This window comes from Alligator mississippiensis, chromosome 1 (assembly GCF_030867095.1).
Source record: "Alligator mississippiensis isolate rAllMis1 chromosome 1, rAllMis1, whole genome shotgun sequence".
NCBI classification, from domain to species: Eukaryota; Metazoa; Chordata; order Crocodylia; family Alligatoridae; genus Alligator; species Alligator mississippiensis.
Genome location: NC_081824.1, coordinates 353,733,019 through 353,753,727, shown reverse-complemented (window position 1 = coordinate 353,753,727; position 20,709 = coordinate 353,733,019). Strand labels below are relative to the sequence as shown.

General features: G+C 45.8%; 1 protein-coding gene across 6 annotated transcripts in view; it reads left to right on the top strand.

The window, feature by feature from the left end:
- The first annotated feature begins 6,191 nt into the window (after positions 1-6,191).
- The window catches only part of ARHGEF7 (Rho guanine nucleotide exchange factor 7), a 184,083-nt gene continuing 169,565 nt past the window's right edge, over positions 6,192-20,709 (top strand). For 2 of the 6 annotated variants that reach the window (XR_009459199.1, XM_059721069.1), the window contains exon 1: positions 6,204-6,684. Coding sequence is in view for 5 of the 6 variants with exons in the window: in XM_059721069.1 (XP_059577052.1) it covers positions 6,520-6,684 (165 nt within the window). In the remaining variant the exon portion in view is untranslated. Of the gene's footprint in view, positions 6,685-20,709 lie in introns of all 6 variants that reach the window. The other 4 variants (XM_059721072.1, XM_059721073.1, XM_059721071.1 and 1 more) reach the window with 4 other exon arrangements.

Here is a 20,709-nt window from a genome sequence, read left to right as displayed (position 1 = left end):
TTCTCTCCCTTCCTGAACTAGTTTGGTGCCTCCCTGATAGTGGGGTCTTTTGCCTTAGGTTGGGAAATGCTGGTATAACAAACTGTCAATGTGGGCTCACCAGACTGGCTTGAGATACTTACCTTGGGCTAGAAACAGTGCTAGTGAACTCTGAGAGACCCCAAGGATGGAGCAGGAGAGCCCTGCCCTGTGGAAAAGGAGAAGGCAATTGAAAGAAGGGGTTTTCAATCCCCTCATTTGCATGGAAGGGGGATGGCTGGAGTGGGGGGCCCACCACCCTGAGCCCTGGTTGGCCGGTTTGCAAGCCAGGGAGGGACTGCCAGAGGGGATAAAAGCAGCAGCCGAAGTGGCATGGGGGCTGCTGACAGTGACTCTGGGGAACAATGCAGGAGGCCTAAGAAGAACTGGGGTGAGCTGACCCAGCAGAGGGAGCAGAGAGACCCCTCTGAAGAGCCTTGAAGGCCCTGGGAGAAGAAGGCAGCAACAGTTGGCCATGCCTCCAGCCCTGCAGTAGAGATGGAGCTGCAGCCAGGGCTTGGGGCAGAGAGCTGGTGCCCCAAGGCCCCATCACAGTGTGCTAGATGTGTCAGGCGTCCCAGAGGCTAGGGGTGACAGTGGGCCCCCCGCTCAACTGCAGAGAAGAAGCAGCGGCCAGAAGCGCAGGCAGCATCCATATCTAGAGCAGGGAGCTGGTCCGGTGAGTTGAGGAAACCCCTTACCTTCCCTGGGGCTGTGGGATTCTGAGGAGCAGCAGAGCGCCAGGATGAGGGTCCCTGGGAGATTGGGGCGCAGGCCGGCGCTCGGAGAGGGATTGGCGAGCCGTGAGGCATGTGGGGTGCCCAGTCAGTCATCTGGAGCAGGGGTTTAGAGCAATGATGCCTGGGAGCTGCCTGTGCTGCTGACCCTCTGCCACTAACTGCCTCAGAGGGGACTCTGCAGCTGATGGTCATTGGATGGAGTCCCTGAGCTTTGTGCTTGGGCCATGCTGATTGCTGCAGGAGCCTACTCCATTGCTTGTTGCTTGCCTTTTTGGTTGCCACGGAGGGTGCCTCTTTGGGGGATGATACAATTTGATTGCTACAGACCAGAAGAGCTTAACCTGTTGCTGTCTGTCACTTACTGGGAAGTCTGTTGGAGCTGCTGGGAGTAACCACCTTGCTTCCCTGTGGTAGCATCTCAGCAGTGGCTGAAAGCTGCCAGTTACCCTACCTATGGTTCTTGAGTCAAGGGTTGACTAGTGCATTCTGGTTTGTTTTGTGATTCTGGTTATGCCATTTAAGTTCACTTGTAAATAACCTTTCCTATTATTCCTGTTTTGTAAATAAAGTGTAAATAGTTAAATCAGTTAAGTGTTAAACCCTCTTGGGACCACCGGCTGCCCTGTGGGGTGCAGGGGCCAGCTGGAAGGTAAATTGGTGCTGGCCGGAAGCCCTGCCCCACTCTCACCACACCATCCCTGATATTGGTAGGGGGTGGCAACTATTGGGCTGCTACCCGGGTTATACTGGCTATGGCAGAGGTCAGCAAGAGTTTTGCGCAGAGTGCCAAAAACACTTGCAACCTCTGCTTGGAAGAGGTTGGCATGCCAGGGGCGAGGGGCCTGATCTTTGTTGTGGCAATGCAGCCCTGTTCCCTTTCTCACCATCTGCCCCAAGGTGCACATGCCAAGCAAAATGCCTTTATGTATCATGCTCTGGCATGTATGCCATGCTCTGGTACATATTCTGGGGGTTGCTGACTCCTGGGCTGTGGGATGTGCTGACTATAACCAAAACCTTTCAACTGTACCCAGAAGCTACCAGGTAGTCATTGAACCGTAAGGAGATGTTATGTGCTTGTGACAGCTTGTTCCAATTACAGTGACAGGTGTAGGGTACTTTTTAAGGGTATCTTTAAGTGAAACGCCTGACAATAACATGACTCAGAGTTGTAATACAGGAGTAGTGATATTTGTGAAGTCCACGTTAGCAAGACAGTGTCTAGGCTAAACATTCATGAAAAAATGCATCCCATGAGAATCCCAAAACAATGATTGGTTCAATATGCCTCCAAGATTGTAAAAGGAGTAGCTGTAACTGACTGTAGTCTAACTTGGGCTGATTTCTTTGCTTCCATCTAAGTCACTACCTCTGCTAGGCACTGGGAGAATACAAAATTGCTTGGCCAAAATCTCTCACGCTCTCCTCCACTGGTCAATAGAGGGTTGTGAGAAAGGAATATAAAAATCAGGGGAAGGATCAACCATGAACAACGTGAAGCAGAAAGAGTTTGCTCCTGCCCTCACTGCCCCTAAAAGATTGGGTACCAATATCCCAATCATTTTTCCCCGGGCTGCTCATATGTTTAAGAGGATTAAAGTTTCTACAATAGCAAAAAATGCCCTCTGATTAGCTGAATATTTTCAGAGGAGTTAGGTATGATCATGTATGATGTGTGTTTAAGTGGGAGTAAAGATCAGCTTACAGACAATTTGAAACAAAAGAGGGCCAAAAACCACATACAGATCAATCAACAAATATATTTATCAGCTTTAACAGTGAAGTAGATTTGTTTCCAATTAAAAGGGGTGAAGGCTAAGAATAATGTTTATGATTTATCATTTGGGTTATGGTAGCACTTAAACCAGAGATTGTAATTCTCAACCAGCGCTGGGGTGCTTTGAGATTCTTTCAGGGGTGCTGCAGTGCCACGCAATGTTAGAACCATTAGGTGTGCAAATATGATTCATGAGATAAACCGGGATATCAAATAGGAACCCATAGTGTTAAAAACATTCTGAATTTTTAAGTAACTATGGTGGGGCTTTTGTTTATTATTTGTGTTTAATACATTATAAGGCAAGGTTGACAGAATAGAAGAAAGGAAGTGATTAGTGAAAATGAACAACAGGCAGCAAAAGGAAGAGTGGAGGTAGGAATGGGAGGTGTCAGAGAACAGAAGAGAAGGGCATGAAGGGCAGCTAGAACCAGGCTGAGGAGACTGTGCGGGAGGGGGAAGTTGAAGCCAGCAGCCAATCGGTAAAGGGCAGAAAACGTTCACTGCAGAAAACAGCTTGGTGGCATCAGTGTCTAAAGGCCCCTGGATCCCTGGGGAAGTTGCTTCTGCAGCTGTTCCTGCTGGCTTGTGTGTATGCTTGGTTACACACAAACCTGTCTTTCTTTTCTGAAGTCCACATGCAGAAGGTGAAAGTTAAAGGGATTTATGTACTTACATCTCTTAGGCCCTTTTGAAAGTTTCTCTCTGGAAATGGTTGAAAACTTTTTTACGGGTTCCTATGATGGAAGCAAGTTTGCTTAGAGGTTTTCCAGTGCGGTATTTTATACTGTTAGCCATGCTGAGTGGTCCTCTATTCATTCTGTACAGTGGTGTGCCTTATAGTAAAACTGAAGGAGAAAAGCAAAAGCTACAAAAGATAATGCTAACATAAAAAAGCGATATTCAACCTCATCCTCCAGTGTTTAAGAAAGTCTGTAACTAGTAGGGATTAGGAGACATAATGTCATGAGTCAAATTATCTCATGTCTGCCTATTGCAAGGGCACCTGCATCTTCCTCAGAAGCATCTGGTGTCAGCCATGCTCAGCGATAGGATACTGAATTAGATGCATCATTGGTCAGATCCTGAATAACAATTCCTATATACATATCCTGAATAACAGTTCCTATATACATAAGAAGCTGATTTGGCAGTAGCATACAGCAAAATTGGACAGGCTGTTAACAACGGGCTAAATCCTGGAATGCCAGAAGCCTTATGTAAATAAGAAAGGTAGATTTTGTTTGAAAATATATTAGTTAACACAGTTTTAACACAACTTTGCACCTTGCGGTGGATGCTTTAACACTGAAAAATATTAATCCTAGTTTACTCTCCTCACATCTAGTCTAGTCTAGGCAAGGCTTTCAACACAGGGATAATTTTCCTCATACAAGTAGATTAATTGGGGGAAAAAAGGCACACATAATTTTTGGCAGGTTAATGTTCAAAATATTTCTAAGTATTTATGTCAGGCTCTCAGCTGCTACCAGAAACCATCATTGTGGAAAGTCACAGAAAATAAACCAGTGAAACATATGGCAGACTGCAGACATGATGACTGGAAGTGAACACAGGAAGAAAAGCCAGCACTTTAGCCACCATACATAGTGTTAGTAATTGGCTTCATTGCTCATATAAATTGTAAGCAAATGAGAAAAATGTGCAAATGGGATCAGTTGGGCCAGGAATGTGCTGCCAATGTTCCTAGAAGGCGATCCCATAAAAATAATCCCTTTCAGCTTTCCATTGAGCTGTATTTTCTGTGATGAGCTTGCTTGCAGAAAGGACATAAAAAGGCTGATGAATCCATTCACGTTTTCTCCTTTTTAAAGAAAAACACTCTAACTATAACCAAAAAAATGATGAATTAAAATGAATCTAATATAATATGGTCATTCAGTGCCCCCTGTTCAGCTTGTGTAATTTGAAATAGATGTGTAGCTTTGTAGGGGAATTCAGGAGGTATCTTCACCCTGGGATTTTTAAAATCAACTGCAGTTTAGTATGTTCCTAAGAGGGAAAACATTTTTTCTTCAGGAATATTTTCATGTAACCCAGGGATGTCATCACTGTCAGGGATGACTTGGTAGTATGTGGAGTGTGTCAAGTTTATCAAAGTGGAGAAGCCATCACAAGTCTCTTTTGGTTTGACGAGAGCATTTTAATATGAAGCTCCCAAAGGCTTCCAGCAGCCCTATACAGCACATCTTTACTTGCTGTGGCCAAATTTTGCTTTTTCAGGCTACTGCAGTTTTCTGGGGGATGTCCTTCATTTCTGCTATTTCTTTTCCTTCTAGGGTCTGTCTGGCTTTATGGACAATGCTAGTGGCTCTCAAACGCAGCCGTCCTAAAGCACTCGCGCTAGACCAGTGGTTCTCAACCTTCTTAGGCGCATGGCACCCATAGATGGACTCAAGGAAACTCCTTAGAAAATGCAGACTATTAGCTTTTGCTCCTGGTTTGAATACAGAAAAATAATGAAGCGATTTTTTGTTTTGTTTTGTTAATTTTTTTAGTTTGTTTTGTTGCATAGAACTCAGCCCATAACAGGGCAGAATGGCTTCAGCACTATTTGAAATCTCTGGGTTTATCTTAGAGTCTTTGCACACCTAACTGTGCTAACATAGCCTGTCAGACCAGGGCACCCTTGAAAGACTCTCGAGGCCTTCCTGGGGTTGAGAATCGCTGTCCCAGACATGCCAAACACATGACGCTGCCCCAGACATACATGACATGCCTCTGCATTGGTTTGTCGAGCGAGCTCGCAGACTGCTACCAAGTGGCACTAACCAACCCTCCACCAGAGGGCACATAGCGCAAATCTGTCTGTTCTTTTAGATCTGCGCTACAGGTTTCTCTTACTTTATGTGGGTTCTGTATGGGTGAATTCGCTCTTATGCAATTACCCTTTTTATACCAAAAAGTCATTATATACGACATAAATTCACTCTTATGCGATTGGTGTGGTGGAAACCCGCAGTCAGCTACTTTGTGCGGTGCATTGTGGGAGTGATGCGCACCAAAATATAGTCTCCTGTGTGGATCTGTGCTCCTTGCGGGTTGTCTGCGACATGTGTTTCTGTAGTTGCCATCCCCATTATGATAGTGCCCTGTGCTGGTGTGTACTGTCTGCTGTTGGAGAGTAGACATTGTCCTGTAGAAATGGGTCTGGGGGTCAGTACAATCAAGGTCTTGGAAGTATCCCTATTTGTTACATTGTAAAGTGGGTTCCCTTTATGCGACTCAGAGTTATGCGCAGTTTTTCCAGGAACGCACGTACAGCATAAAGCGAGGGAAACCCGTACTCGACACAGGGCAAACTCAAGGCGGAGCAAATCTAGTCCAGAAAGACTGCCGCGGAATTTACCTGGCTGCATATTGAATTCAAGGGACTCCTGGGTTGCTGAGGGGTGAGGAGAGGGTTTGGCTGACACAAGGCAGGGGAGATGGACGCCTTCATAGACTAACTTGAGTAAAGGTATCCCTCGAGGAAGAGGGAGCACAACTCCAAGTCACCTGAGCAGACGCTGACCCCGCCCTTCGGGGGACAAGAGGCCGTGTAGGCCTCAGCGGAGACTTCATCTGGGCCCCCAGCGGGGCTGCAGGGGGAGGGGATTTAAATGCTCTGCCAGATGGTGCCTGCCCGAGACTCCCGTGTGCGTGTGTGAGAGAGAGATCCTGCCCGCTCTTTGTTCGCGTGCCGCCCAGAGACGTGCGAAGGTCACGCGTGTGACACGCGCGGCGCGGCCCTACCCGGCCCGCAGGCTCCCCACGCCCGGGCCGCGGACGCTAGGGGGCCGCAGCCGCCAGCGGCGTCACGTGGGGGCCGGGCCGAGCACAGCGGGAGCTCCCGGCGCTGCCGCGCGGGGCGTCGCCCGCTACATCGGCGCGGGGAAGGGCAGGGACAGGGACGGGGGACGGCGAAGGCGGCTCCTGCAGCCCGCGTCGCTCCTATGTGAAGGGCGCGGGGCGGCCGCAGCCATGAGCTCGGCCGAGCAGACCGTAACGTGGCTCATCACCCTGGGCGTGCTGGAGTCGCCCAAGAAGAGCATCGCGGACCCCGAGGGCTTTCTGCAGGCGTCGCTCAAGGACGGCGTGGTGCTGTGCCGCCTGCTCGACCGCCTGCTGCCCGGCACCATCGACCGGGTGAGTCCCTGCGCGGCACCGCTCCCCTTTGTGCCGCGGCGCCATTGGCGGCCCGGACCCGGGCCCGGGCGGGAGGGAGCCGGCGGCCCCGCCTGGCTGCGGGGGCTTCCCGGGCGCGGGAAGGGGCTTTCCCCGCGGGCCGCGGCCCAGCCCCTCCTTGCAAGGTGGCTTGTGTTGTGGGGGGAAGGGCAGCTGCGGGGCCCGGGCATCCCTCACCTGGCCCCGGGGCCACATGATGCTGCCCCTGTAAGCATTGGCTTGTGTGGGGAGCGTGTTTTGTTTTATTTAGGCCTCCTATTTTGTACCTTTTCCTCCCCCCTGTAAGCATTAGAGGCATGTTTTAAAATGCTACCCAGAGCTCCTGCACTGGGCGGTTGTCAGCCTCCTCATAGAAGACGAGGGCTGCAAGGGACCTCAGGAGGGCATCTATGGCAGCCTCCTGCTCAAAGCAGAGCCATCCCCGACTAGATCATCCCAGCCAAGGTTTTGTTTAGCCAGGGGCTTAATATTGTTGTTTCCGCCTTTTTATATTTTTCTCTATTCCTCAAAAAAAAACTCTGCCCCCCCCCCATGGCAAACATAGGTTACAATTTGGAGTTTGTGTGAAAGGCATGAAATAAACTCACTTATGATACAGTCATGCCTCTTGCCATACAGCAATTCCTCTTGTGTTCCCAATTCAGGGGGTTTTGAAACCTTATACCACACCCCAACATACAATATAGTCTTTCGTATGATCGGACAGGTAGCCCAAGTATTCCAGTTCTGGCTTTTCTCCTGAATAGTAGAGGGATTGGTATTTGTCTGAAGGTGAAATTAGAGGCAGGTGATTTTTTTTTTTTTTTTTCCCCGTACAGAGCAGAAATAGAACCTTTGACCTACCTATTGGCACCTGCGCCAGCTCTTTGCTATTGAACTTTACCAGATAATGAGCAAAAGAATGAAGGAGATCAATTGTTGGTATTTTAAAAACCTATGTTTGCAAAATACATTCACATAATTGAGGAAGAATTGCCTTGTAATTGAGGTATTGGACTGCGGTTAAGGGAATGCTGTTCTTGGCACTACTGTGCAACACTAGTTTGTATGTAGAGACCCTTGTGGTACTAGGTTCCTGACAAACAGGTAACCAAAAAGGTCACCCCAGCACCAAAGAATTTACAATGTAATGATAAGACAAAAGGCAACATACACTTAAGTGGAGAAAAAGGAGTTTATGGGCAGTGCGATAAGCAACAACGGTTGTGACCTGTTACCTGCCTTTGTGAACATAAACAAGTCAGTCTCTCTGTGCCTCAGTCTCCCCCTCTGTGAAACACAAGTGATAATTTTTCTTCTTCTCTTGCCTGTGTAGGATTCAGTCTTGCAAAGATTCAAACATATTCTTAATTTACACAGTGCAAAAAATCCAAAATTGAGGGTCAGTCTACATTACAGAGCTACTGCCACTGCTGGTGCATCTTTGTTGTCAGAGGCTGGAGATGCAGTGTATGCAGACAGAGGCTCATGTAGTTATACCGTCTCCAACAACAGAAACTTAATTGTGGCAAATACCTTCTTTTTGTCAGTGAAGTTGCATGTAGACTGGGGGCTTTGCCACCATATTTAACTTCTCAAGGGTATTTGCTATCTTTTCATACCCCTAGTTATCGTATCTATGTCAGCAAAACTTTGTAGTGCAGACCAGACCTCAGTCCTAGCTGCATCAGAGCCAGAGAGTCTAGCTCTTTGGAACAGGGACTGTGCCTTACTGTGCACATAGATAGAAGCGTAGAATGAAGCCCTGCACATAATTGGGGATGTTAGGTGCTACTCTAATGCAAATAATAATAATAATAATAAAGAAAGCTTAATGGAAAAGATGATAGGAACAGTATCTCATTATTTTATTTTATAAATATAGTATGACAAGATAATAGTTTTATAAATAAATATATAGACCAGCTACTAGAGTAACTGGTACCACCAAAAATATAGCCCACTTTAGTTAAGGTGAAATTTATGACGGTTTGGCCCTGTGTTAGGTTTGTGCAGTGGGACACTATTGGAGCAGCCACAAAGGCGGCCCTCCATGTTCCCTACGTATTGTTCAGGCAGCTCTGAATAGGTCTTTATTGAGGTCATTGGATCCACGTTTTGATAGATGCAGTGGCTGGGAACCAACGGACTTCTCAGCAATTTGCAAACCGTTATTATGGTTCTTTGGCTAGAATAGTGGCTGTAGAGAGTCTGCGGCTTGCTCAAGTTGGGGTTGTGTCAGTTCTAGCTGCCTAACTTGGTTTGCCTGAGTCATCCCTCTACCACAGAGTGAGTTAATAGTCTTTGTGGTAAAAAGGCTGCTTTGCCTTCTCGCCCCCCATATAGCACTTGTCGACTTGCCAATCTACAGACATAGCTGACAGACTTGTAAAACTACTTCCTATCAAACTTTGGAAAGATTCTGTTTAGAAACATTCTGCATGTATATTACTACTTGGCAACAATAGTAGTTTGGGGTGAGCAAGAAAAATGGAATCAAATCCATTTTCTGTAATCCTTATTCCTTCTTTTTTGGTACTTAAAATGTTGGTCTGAAAGTAGAATCGGTTCCTACGAGTTTGTCTTGCCACTAATTTTATATTATTTTTTCCAACATTATTATTGCTACTAGTAATTTATATAGCACTGTATTTGTACGTTGCTTTTGAAATATTATCCCTGGTATTTTTTTCCTTATGCACTTTCCTTTTTAATAGATTTTATAGACATTGGGGCTGGAAGGGACCTCGGGAGATCATCGAGTCCAGCCCCCTGCCCCAAGGGGTAAGAAGTCAGCTGGGGTCAAAGATTCCCGGCAAGATAAGCATCCAAATGCTTTTTAAATGAGTTCAGAGTAGGTGCTTGCACCACTTCTGGAGGGAGTCTATTCCAGGCCTTGGGGGCTTGGACAGTAAAGAAGTTTTTCTTTGTGTTTAGCCTAAAATGGTCTTGGAGGAGTTTGTGACCATTGGACCTTGTCTCATCCCCTGGGGCGCTCTGGTGAACAGACATTCTCCCAGATCCTGATGCACACCCTTTATGTACTTATAGGCTGCCACCACATCACCCCTGGGCCTGCGCTTCTCCAGGCTGAAGAGTCCCATAGCTCGCAGCCTCTCTTCATAAGGCCTGTTCTCTTGCCCTCTGATCATGCACGTGACTCTCTTCTCTTTCAAGCATCTCCACTTTAGAAGCGTATTAACTTGACATTCTAAGGGCCCAAGAAATGTGAGGCTGAGTCCATAGACTAAGATTACTTATTTTCCAAAGGTTTTGAGATAGTCACTAACTGGAAATAACACAAACAGGATGACTTTTAAAAAATACTGATCTCATTTTCATGCAAATATCCCTAGTAATTAAAAACAGATGGGATAGACAGGAAATAAATGATAACTAAGCAAGAATGTCTCTAAATAAAATGTTTATCAATATTTTCCATGAGCTACTTTGTAGAACATGCAGTAAATAGTTTTTGTTTTGGGTCTTTTTTAAACATCTGTTTGGAGGGGAGGGATTGAAAGGGTACTTACACTTAGATGGCAAGACTAATACATTTTTTCTGTTCGTTCAGACAACGTAACAGTAATCAGTGAAAATGAAATTATAATAAACAGGCAATATGCCCATCAAAAAAGGAATACATTTATAAAAGGCAAAAGAACAAAATTGACCTTGACTAGAGAAGCAGATCTGTAGCTTTTGATGCTAGGTAGTCTGATCATTCCTTTTGTTTACAGTAAACAGGACACTTCATAGACAGAATAACAAATTGAATTTCCTTTCAGAAAGCTCTGGCTAAATTTTCACTTTAGAATCTTGCTTTGCTCTGTGTGACTTTAAAGTTGCCTGATTCTAGGAAATGTAAATTAAAATAATTTAGGGAAACATTGTTACTCTAGATTATTTCTCTCATTCTTTGTACCTGAAATCACTTTACTTCTTTCGCATTTCAGAACAAAGCAGATGAGGATAAACTAAAGAGAGTGTGTTGGGATGAGTGATGGTTTTGTTGGTAAGTCTGACTATGGGAAGCGAGCAAAAGAAAAACAGTTCTTAAGACGGCTGTTTCAGGCTTCTTATTACGTATAGGTGTACACTTGAGGAGTAGTGGGCAGGTGTTAGTGAACTGATTTCTGGGAAAGGCTAGGGATTTATCACATGTATTCCTTCAGCGGTTGTTTGACTAGAAAGCCATAGCCTTAAATGACAGCACTTTGGGCACACATTGTAAATTAGAGCTATGCTGATAGTAGGAAAGAGGAGCTGTTCATAAAAATTGCTTTGGAGATGTCAAAATGTTCAGATGCCTTTCATTATGGAGACTATTTTCCAAATAAGTTCTGCTATCACAGACTAGTTGACCCACTTTTGATACTGCAGATAATGTTTAAAACTGGAGCATAAACCTTCCTTGTCATGTTACACTTCATGCTCTGTTAAGTATTGTTACATGTTCAGTTTTGGTCAGTTGTTCCCATTTATAAAGTGCTTTATTCCAAAGAGACATTTATTCAGTTGAGACTCTTAACTGAGGAAAAAGCACAAGGGGCCATATTCTGTGTTGTTATCTGTCCCCTTTATGATTATGGGGCATGTAGAAATAGAGCAGCTGGAGTAGCTCTCTGAAGCTATTTGATCAAGAGGCTTGGTGAAAAGAGTGTGTGGCTGAAACCTAGCCCGCTTTGGCTTGTTTTTGTGGAAAGTGTTGTGGCTGAGCATAAGTCAGAGCAACCTTGAAACTTCTAATTTACAAAGGAGGCTAGTGTATAGAAGTGTTTATACATGTGGTCTGGGAGTGGGGGGGGGGCTTTAATTAGAGGGAGCTGCTTTAATTGAAGAGCCTGGAGCATCACATGTATCATTGTCCCGGTGCTGAAAAATGGTGGTGGGGGTGCTTTAACTAAAACTCATCAAACAAGCTTTAGTTAAAGCACCCCTGCCGCCATTTTTCATCTCTGGGACAATGATGCATGTGATGCTGGAGTGTGGTAATTACCATGCTCCAGAAGACTTGATTAATCAAGTTTGCTCTGACATGCTGTAATTACTGTATGTGAGAGCAGCCTCACTGCATGTGTATAGGTGCCCTAAGAGAGTTGCTGCTTACATAGATTAAAAAGCCACCACTCCTCTGCTCCTGCATTAAGCTTAGTTTGGGAGCAACAGATTCTGATTGGAAAAGTCTTTTAGTCTTTTAAGACTTGAGGGGAATGTATAACAACCAAAAGAACTTAGTTTGTACCTGGATAGCTTGAGACCAGTTTAATTATTCAAAGGAATAATGTTAAGATGGAGGGGGGCACAGGTTAAGCACTCTTTAAAATACAGAATAAATTAGAGTCTTTTCAATCTTCTTAGGGCTTTCTGGCAAAATAGATATTTTGAGTTGCAATTTTGGAAAAAAAGTGATTTAAGTAGCTAGCCACAAAATCACAGGGTACATCTGTACTGTGGTCCTGGCATTCTTCTGGAGGGCTGCTCGGTAGCACCTTGCTTCCCACCTCTGCTTGCACATGCTGAGCCTGGGAATGTGTTAATGAAGCTGCCCTTGAGGTTTCTGCCTGCAGTCACTCTCAAGACATTTGTATCCAGTGTGCTTGAGGGCAGTTACAGAGGCTGCCCCTGGAGTGACTTAACTGGTGCATTGTTAGGTTTGGGTTGTGCAAGTGGGAGTAGGTGAGCAGGACATTTTTGAGAGCTGTGCTTCCCTGAGAGCGCTGGAGACATGGTATGGGCATTTTTTATGGCTCTGAGGTTGGAAGGGGCCTCAAAGGTCATCTAGTGTGATCCTCCCATCCAGAGCAAAAATGCAAGCCTGTGTTTAAGCACAAACATTTAGACACAATCACTATTTCAATAAAGGATTCAGGCGCAAACTTTTTCTCTTCACTTTTCTTGCAATCAGCCATTGTTACTAGTCAGATGGGAACAATGTTTGCAGCTGATAATGGTCATTAGTTTCTGATTTCATATTGAAGCCTTGCAGTCAAATTCTTCTATCAGTTGCACAAGTCTGAGTGTAGAGTTCGGTGTTTTGAAGTTCTAGGGGAAGGAGTTTGAGAAGATAAATGGTAATGGGGAGGGCATCCAGGTAGTGAGCAATGATGCACATAGGGGAGAAGCCTAGTACCATTGCTCAGCGTAGTGGTACCTGAGAGCAGACTGTGGAGCACAGGCAGTAGCAGGGTGTCGGAGCCTGGTCAGCTGATGTCTATACTGTACTCTGCAGATTAACATTAAGAGGATGCTGTGCCCCTTCTGCTGAAATCCATAGAGAAGCCATCCACTTCACTGAAACTTCCACAGCAACAGCAGAGGGGCATTGCAGGGGCTGGGACCCGAGGGACAGGATGCATTTTCTGCGTATTTGTGTACATATGCTCACCCCTGGTGATTGGCCTTACGTACAGCCTCCCAGGGAGATTATTCGTGCTTCTGGCAAGAACAGTTTTGCCCAGGGCAGCTGTGCTTGGGGTAGCTCAGGGTTTACTGCTGCACATCAACTCTGCTTTTAAAGCATGTGAGTACTCTGAAGACTGGTTAGGCCACTTTCCTTTCTTTGGCAAGAATGCAGTCCCAATAATTTATTTTAATAATGCATTTCATTGTTGTCTGTGTTTTACAACTGCTCCAAAGACTAATAGAAAAGAGCTTGGTCCTGTTAAGGAGTCGTTCGGGGCCCTGTTGCCTCCGCCACTCTGGAGAGAAGGGATGAGAACATAGTGCATATGGATAGAGGGGCAGTATTATTCCCTTTTTCCATTTACTCAGTGGCTCCTCTCTGTGGCTTCTCAGGCCTAAGTAGCTGGTGTTATGCAGTGAAACATAGTATGTGTACCAGAGAGGGAAGGTACTTACAGCTGGGTTTGGTGATTCCCCTCCCCTGAAAAACAGGCACTGTTATAGAGGAAAGGAACGTCTCTGATCCAGACCTAGTGTGAGGGCAGCCAAGACGTATATGTTTCACCCTCACCATAATGTTAAGAATGAAAGTATCACAGTAACAAAATTATTGAGAGACAGCTTATTCTTGCTGGTATTGTTTTCTTTAGTATTGTTTCATATATTTCATAGACGCTAGGGCTGGAAAGGACCTCGGGAGATCATAGAGTCCAGCCCCCTGCCCCAAGGGCAGAAAGTGAGCTAGGGTCAAAGGATTCCAGCAAGATAAGTGTCCAAACACTTCTTAAAGGAGTCCAGAGCAGGTGCTTGCACCACCTTTGGAGGGAGTCTATTCCAGGCTTTGGGGGCTCAGACAGTAAAGAAGTTTTTCCTTGTGTCCAGCCTAAAATGGTCTTGAAGGAGTTTGTGACCATTGGACCTTGTCATCCCTTGGGGTGCTCTGGTGAACAGGCGTTCCCCCAGATCCTGATGCACACCCCTGATGTACTTAGGCTTCCACCATGTCACCCCTGAGCCTGTGCTTTTCCAGGCTTAAGAGTGCTATGGCTCTCATCCTGTCTTCATAAGGCTTACTCTCTTGTCCTCTGATCATGCGGTTGGTTCTCCTCTGGACTCTTTCAAGCTTCTCCACACCCTTCTTGAATTGTGGAGCCCAGAATTCCTGGGACCCTAGCTGCTAGGATGTTTTCCTTCATTCTCTTTTTTCCATGCCAACTAGGCATGATGGAAGGCAGAAAGGAGTTTTGGATTTCAGTTGCTTTACTGTTATCCAAACCTTGCAACTGTCTGAAGAAAGGATCTTTGCACCAGGAGCGGCTGCCCCTCTCTTTCTGGTTTTTTACATCAGTCAATACTCTGATTTTTTTCTGTTAACTGATAGGCAGCCTTAAGCTCTGCTTTTAAAATTCATGATTCCAGCCTCTTATAATCATGAGGCTGGATTAATAATAATACATTTGGGGTTGGTTTTATTTGGTTTCTGATTTTAAGCCTTTAGGAGGTGACATTTTCAAGTCTTCCTTTACAAAAGTCACTTAAAATCCCTGGAAACCTAGAATTTTTTACCAGTCCCATAACCCCATGTAACTGGGACTTTTAAGACAGGCACCAAATACTATAAGGCTTGCAATACTTCATGGAAGTTAGCAATATTGTAATGAGGTCAGAAATATACTCCAGCTGGACCGGCACCATAGGGCTTGTCTACAGCTTGGGTAGTGGTAAGGCCTGGCACTAGTGCTTACCTACCACATGTGCCTGCAGAGATGCTCCAAACTAGAATGTGCCAGGGAGGCCCCTCTCTGCTTTTTGCTCTGTGCTTGCATTTGAGACCTCACTTCTCAACATGCCTGAGAGCAGCTGCAAAAAAGAAAGCCAGAGCAGCCATGCTGGCTTGCTTCCAGGTTTGGAGAGCATCAATAAGTGTGGGGGGCTGGGATGTGGGTAGGATGTACTAGAATTCCACAGGGCTAGGACTCGTGGCTGCTATGGTGTGGACAAGCTGTAGGATACCTCAGTGCTGGCACTTTCTGCTATTGTGGTGTAGATGAATGCTCCATTCTGACCCTTAATCAGTTTGGCAATCCTGGGAAGTTCATGTCCTTTTATGTTTGGCTCTATGGAATAGTGCAAAGTCCCCTCTATATCTCTTTTAAAAAAAGAAGCAAATATACAACAACAGTGGTTTTAGTGTCCAGCTGTGTTTAGGGCAGAAGGTATGAGGTGCTGTATTTGCTTTCTGCTCTGGACAGGCTGATGGCTTTTGAGACTAGAAAGAAATTTACCTTAACCTGGTCAACAGAATGCGAGCATAAGTTAATCATCCAAATAGCAACTTTGTCTGAGGAAAGTTGGAGACAAGTAGGGAAAAGGGCAGAACAAGGTTGATTGCGAGGAAGGACAACAAGATGTCATATCCCTTGCTGCTCTAAAACAGAGAATTCCACATGAAATGCATGGTTTTGTAGTGTCTTTCAAAAAGTCAGATTTTGCAACAAATATTGCTGATACAGAATTGCAGAGCACACCAGTCACTCTCTTATACAGTGCAATGTCATTTTAATAAACCCTGTTTATAAGACTCTTACACTTAGCAATCCCCACAGCAGGAACCAACTTTTTTCATTGTTATGATGCAGCAAAGAGAACAATCTCATTATAGGAAACCCTCTTGTAATGAACTCTTTTCCTGGTCTGATGGGGGTTTGTTTATAATGAGATTAGTGATTAGACAATGTTATTGTCTCGCATATTTATGTAACAGATTTTCATTAAAGTAATGCCTTTATTTTTAAGTGGATGCGTGAGGAAGTAGAAGGTATGTGAACAAGAGGTAGGGCTGCAAAATCAAAGTAAAAATACTACCTACAGTATATTATAATACAGGGCTGACTGGCAGTGATCCCTTGTAACTGGATCAGTGACCTGTAGGATGGCTGTGGTACTCCTGGCAGTTGCATGACTGCTCCTGTTTTGCTCTGGTTCTAGGTACCCTTTACTCTACTCACCTACTCTACTTTGATTTTTCTTAGTCCAGTTTGGAAAGGAAGGCTGCTCTAGGGCCCTAGAATAAACTTCATGCTGATCTCCTGCCAGCAGAGCTCTTCAGAGCCTATTGGACTCTCTCCAGTCTTCACACTTAATTAGCCCTCCCAGCCTGGTCACATCCCCCAAGACACTTATTGTCTTATGGGCTAATCACAGCCTCTGAACCTCCCCTACAGCTGTGCCTATGCCTCAGGTGTTTCCAGCCATCACTTAAGTGGGCACCTTGTCCCATACCACTAGGCCACCTTACACCTCTTCTCCCTTGTTGGGGCCTCAGTCTGCCCAGCATCTGCCCCACTGCTCTGGCTGGTCCCTTTTGCCTAGACCCACTGCACCGGGCCTGGCTCCTCAGGTTCCAGCCTCTATCTTGCCTTCTCTGGGCTGTGGGCTCTCTAGCCTGGTCTACTTGTAGTCAAGCCCCTGCCCTCTGGCAGGGTTCCAGACAGCCACATACCCCTTGGTCACCACTGGGACCTCCTCTCACCCCTTGTTGGTCTTACTCAAGCCACCAATCTAAATTATAACCCAAAACATAAGTTCTCCAGCTGTAACACAAACTGCCTCACTTTAGTCATACTCCCCAGCAGGCCATCCAAGCCTTACCTGCAGTGCCTCTATCAGCACAAAAGACATCCAGGCATCCCTTTACAGCCTTTCAGCTTAGGAGCTCTTTCCCCACCAGACTGCCTGCTTTGGCTCAGCCCTGGTCTCCTATCTCCTAGACCCTGTCCCTTTCTGGTCAAGTGAACTCCCAGCTACCTCGGCTGCTTTCTAATTAGGCTTCCTGGCTTCACCCTCTGGCAGCTTGCTGGTGTTGCCTCAATTCTGCAGGAATATTTTGTATCCCCACCCAGGCTTGACCCTGCTGGACTATTGCAAGGTACCCTGTTCTGCAGTATGCCCTCCTAGTCTGTGCTTTTCCCCCTGGCTGCCTATTTGATTTGTTATTAGCTCCTCCTTCTGGTCTTTCCTTCTTAAATAACATGAGCCTTCTGGCTCTCTTTTACACCCCTATACATAGATGCATAGATGCTAGGGTCAGAAGGGACCTCAGCAGATCATTGAGTCTGACTCCCTGCTTAGGCAGGAAAGATTGCTGGGGTCAGATAACCCCAGCCAGATGCCTATCCAGCCTTCTCTTAAAGACCCCCAAGGTAGGAGAGAGCACCACCTCCCTTGGAAGCCCATTCCAAGATTTGGCCATCCTCACCGTGAAGTTTTTCCTGATATCTAGCCTAAATCTGCTGTCTGTCAGTTTGTGACCATTGTTCCTTGTTACCCCAAGAGGCACCCTGGTGAGCAGAGCATCCAATCCCTTGCTGCGTCCCCCTAATGAATTTGTAGGCGGCCACAAGATCACCTCTCAGCCTTCTCTTGTGGAGGCTGAAGAGGTCCAGGTCCCACAGTCTCCTCATAGGGCTTGGCCTGTAAACCCTTAACCATACGAGTGGCCCTCCTCTGGACCCTCTTGAGTCTATCAACAGCCTTCTTGAAGTACAGCACCCAAAACTGGACGCAGTACTCCAACTACGGTCTGAACAATGCTGCATAGAGGGGAAGTATCACCTCCTTAGTTCTATTTGTCATGCATCTGCTGATATATTGATATTGCCTATCACTTTCCATTAAAAAAGAGTCATGTGACTATCTTTCTGAGAAGCTCTCGCATCTCCATTCTTTATAGCTGACCTTTGACACTTAGTAAGGGAATCTTCTCAGGTTAATAGTATTAATAATTTCCATTTTTCTTCTCTCCATTAGAAGAAATTTGGCAGCCTGCCCGAGGCAGGTTTGCACTAAAAAGTTTTTTTGACAAAGCAAGGCTGGCAGAATCTCTAGTGTAAATATATGTTGCCCAAAGAGCATCTTTGTTGACTCTTCACTGTAGACATGCATTCGATTCTAATGCTGCAAATTTTCCAGAAAGGGGATGTATAGGTGTGTCAGATCCAATCGGGTCACTTCAAAGGCGAGCTCTCCAGCCATGGGGCAATAAGGACCTGCTCCTTATCCTTGCCCCATAGCAGACAGGCTGTATCCAGGTAATACCATGCAGGCATCAGCTGTTGGTGCCAGGGGAAAGGCAGCTCTCAGATGCCCCTGGGGTGGGGCTTTTGTCCTCCTACAGGTGAATAGGAGCTGTGCTTGCAGCCCCTGGTTGCTTAGTAGCCTCAGGGCAGCAACTGAGGCTGTCAAATGCAGCCCACCGCTCCTTACAGGGGGAGGGAGCTTGCTTTCTATATCCCCACCACTGCAAGTGAACTGGATGTTATAGCGGGGGCTGTGGCATTGGAAAGAGCTTTCATATCTCCTGTGGGAAGAGCAGCTGTTCCCCATGTTTCTGCAGTGTGTAGGGCAATTCCAGTTTTTGTCCCCCACCCTATAGGGTCTGAGGCTGCTCTTTTCACCCCTACCACCTCCAAGCATTCCTGATGTCCTTTCAATACTGGACAGGGGGCAACTGAGCAGTTGAGCTAGAGCTCTGCTGGTTCTGTGGCTGGGACATGGCCATCTGCCTGGTCTCACTTATCAGTTGATGAGTGGGACCAGACAAGGCAGCCCCTGGATCTTCACACATCTAACTTCTGCTCAATCCCTCCAATCAGCTGATCAGCAGGACTGGCCAGGGACCAGCCCCCAGAGCTGCCCCTCTCCCTTACTTAGTTCCCTCCAATCTGGGATGGGTGAAGGAGGCAGCAGTGCTGGGCATCCTGATGGCTTGCTGCCAGACAGGCTACCAGGGAGCTAGCCCTGGTAGCCTTTCACTTCTTCCCTTTGGATGGTGGGAGAGGGAGCCAGAGATTGTGGGAGTCCTAGGAACCTCTCATGTGCTATATGGAAGCATACAGGTATTACAAGTGGCACTAAAAAACTTCCTAGAGCAGAGAAGCTGCTCTCTGAAAGAGCTGGCAGTTTGTGGCAGAAGCACAGGAGAGTTTTTTTTTTTTTTTTTTCCCCTGCCACAAACTACTTGAACACCTGTATGTTTGCTCTTTGTGCTGGGAAAAATACATTTTTCCTGGCACAAGTGTAATGCATGTTCATGACCTAAAGAAGTGGAGGGCCAACCTTTTTGGCAGGCACACCTCAAATTGGTTCCACACCCTGGCCAGGTGCCATTGTGATCCCGTTCTTCCCCTGCCCAGTCTGAAACTTTGCTTTTTCCTTACTGCCCTATCTGTCACTGTGCTGCCAGTCCCCTTCCCAGACTGCTGTCTGCCAGTTGTAGCACCCATGCTGTGGGCAGGCCACCCTGGCCTAAAGCTTTGTTCTTTGGAGAGGCAATAGCTAAATCTAGAGAAACTTTCTGTTGCCATTCACTGCTTCTCCACAAGGGGGCTCTGTCAGCCTAGCTGTAGTGGTAGCAGTGATTTTCAACCTTTTTTATTTGCGTACTCCTAAAAACAATTCAAATGGAGGTGCTGACCCTTTTGAATTGTAAGTGTGGGTATTCACATACTTTTGATTGATCATAGTAATCTTTTGTGGCCCCTTTAGACATAGTCTGCAGACCCCAGTTTGAAAACCAAGTGTTCTAGAGTAGCCAAACCCAAAATCACTGAATACTCTGAGTGTGGATCACAGTCCTATTAGAGGAGTAGCAGTACACACTGCATAGACAACACTGAGGGACTGTAGCAGGGCAGGAAAGTGAGCTGGGATGGAGATTTTCTCTCTGTATAAATCTCTAGACTCAGGTTATTGTTTCAGTGGTTATTTACCATTCTTGCCACAGAAATCTGAGGGAGGTGATAGGAGCTGCTGTCAGTCCCTGCTTGTGGGGAGAGAGAAGGTCTAGCTTCCCTCCAGCCACCTCTTGTACCCCAACACTGAAGCAGCAACTCATCAAGCCCTCTCCACTTCCCACCTTGGGGGAAATGAAGCTTCTGCTGCTGGCAGTAATGTCTTAAGCCCTGGAGCTCAAGTAGTAATGGTATGTGCTACTGTCCTAAAAGTTTTTGTGGTTCAAACTCTATTGATGATTTAGGGCAGATGCTGTGACAGTTCAATATAGAATAATTGTTTTCCCCTTTAAAACACATTAGAAAAGTACGTAAAATTTACTTTCAGGGAGTGTTATTTAGATTGCAGAGTCAAGCATTCGAAAGTTAGGAAACAGCAGAATTAAAGCTTTGCTTGTTCAACCTTATTTTGAACTTCTTTGAACTATAGTTTCAATGGCATGATCACACATTGATTTTTCCTTAGGACTTCACCCAGTGAACTGAATTACGCTGGAACTGTAAATCTTCTCCCTCTTAATTTTCAGGTTTTTGAAAGTTGAAACCTAAAGAATGTTCTTTTAAAATGAGTTGATGTATAAAAATACTAAAATATAATGGGAGCCAATAAAAACAAAAATATTAATAGTAAAAGCAGTCAGGGCATCCTTATCCCATTGGGTTGTGTTTTAAGGGCTTTATCTGATGGTCATTAACATCAGTGCTGGGATTTCAGGGGGACTGGATCACTGAATCAGGCTGTAAGATGGTACTTATTTTATATTATGTACTGCTCTTCTGAACACTGTTTAATGACACTCATTTTTCAAGG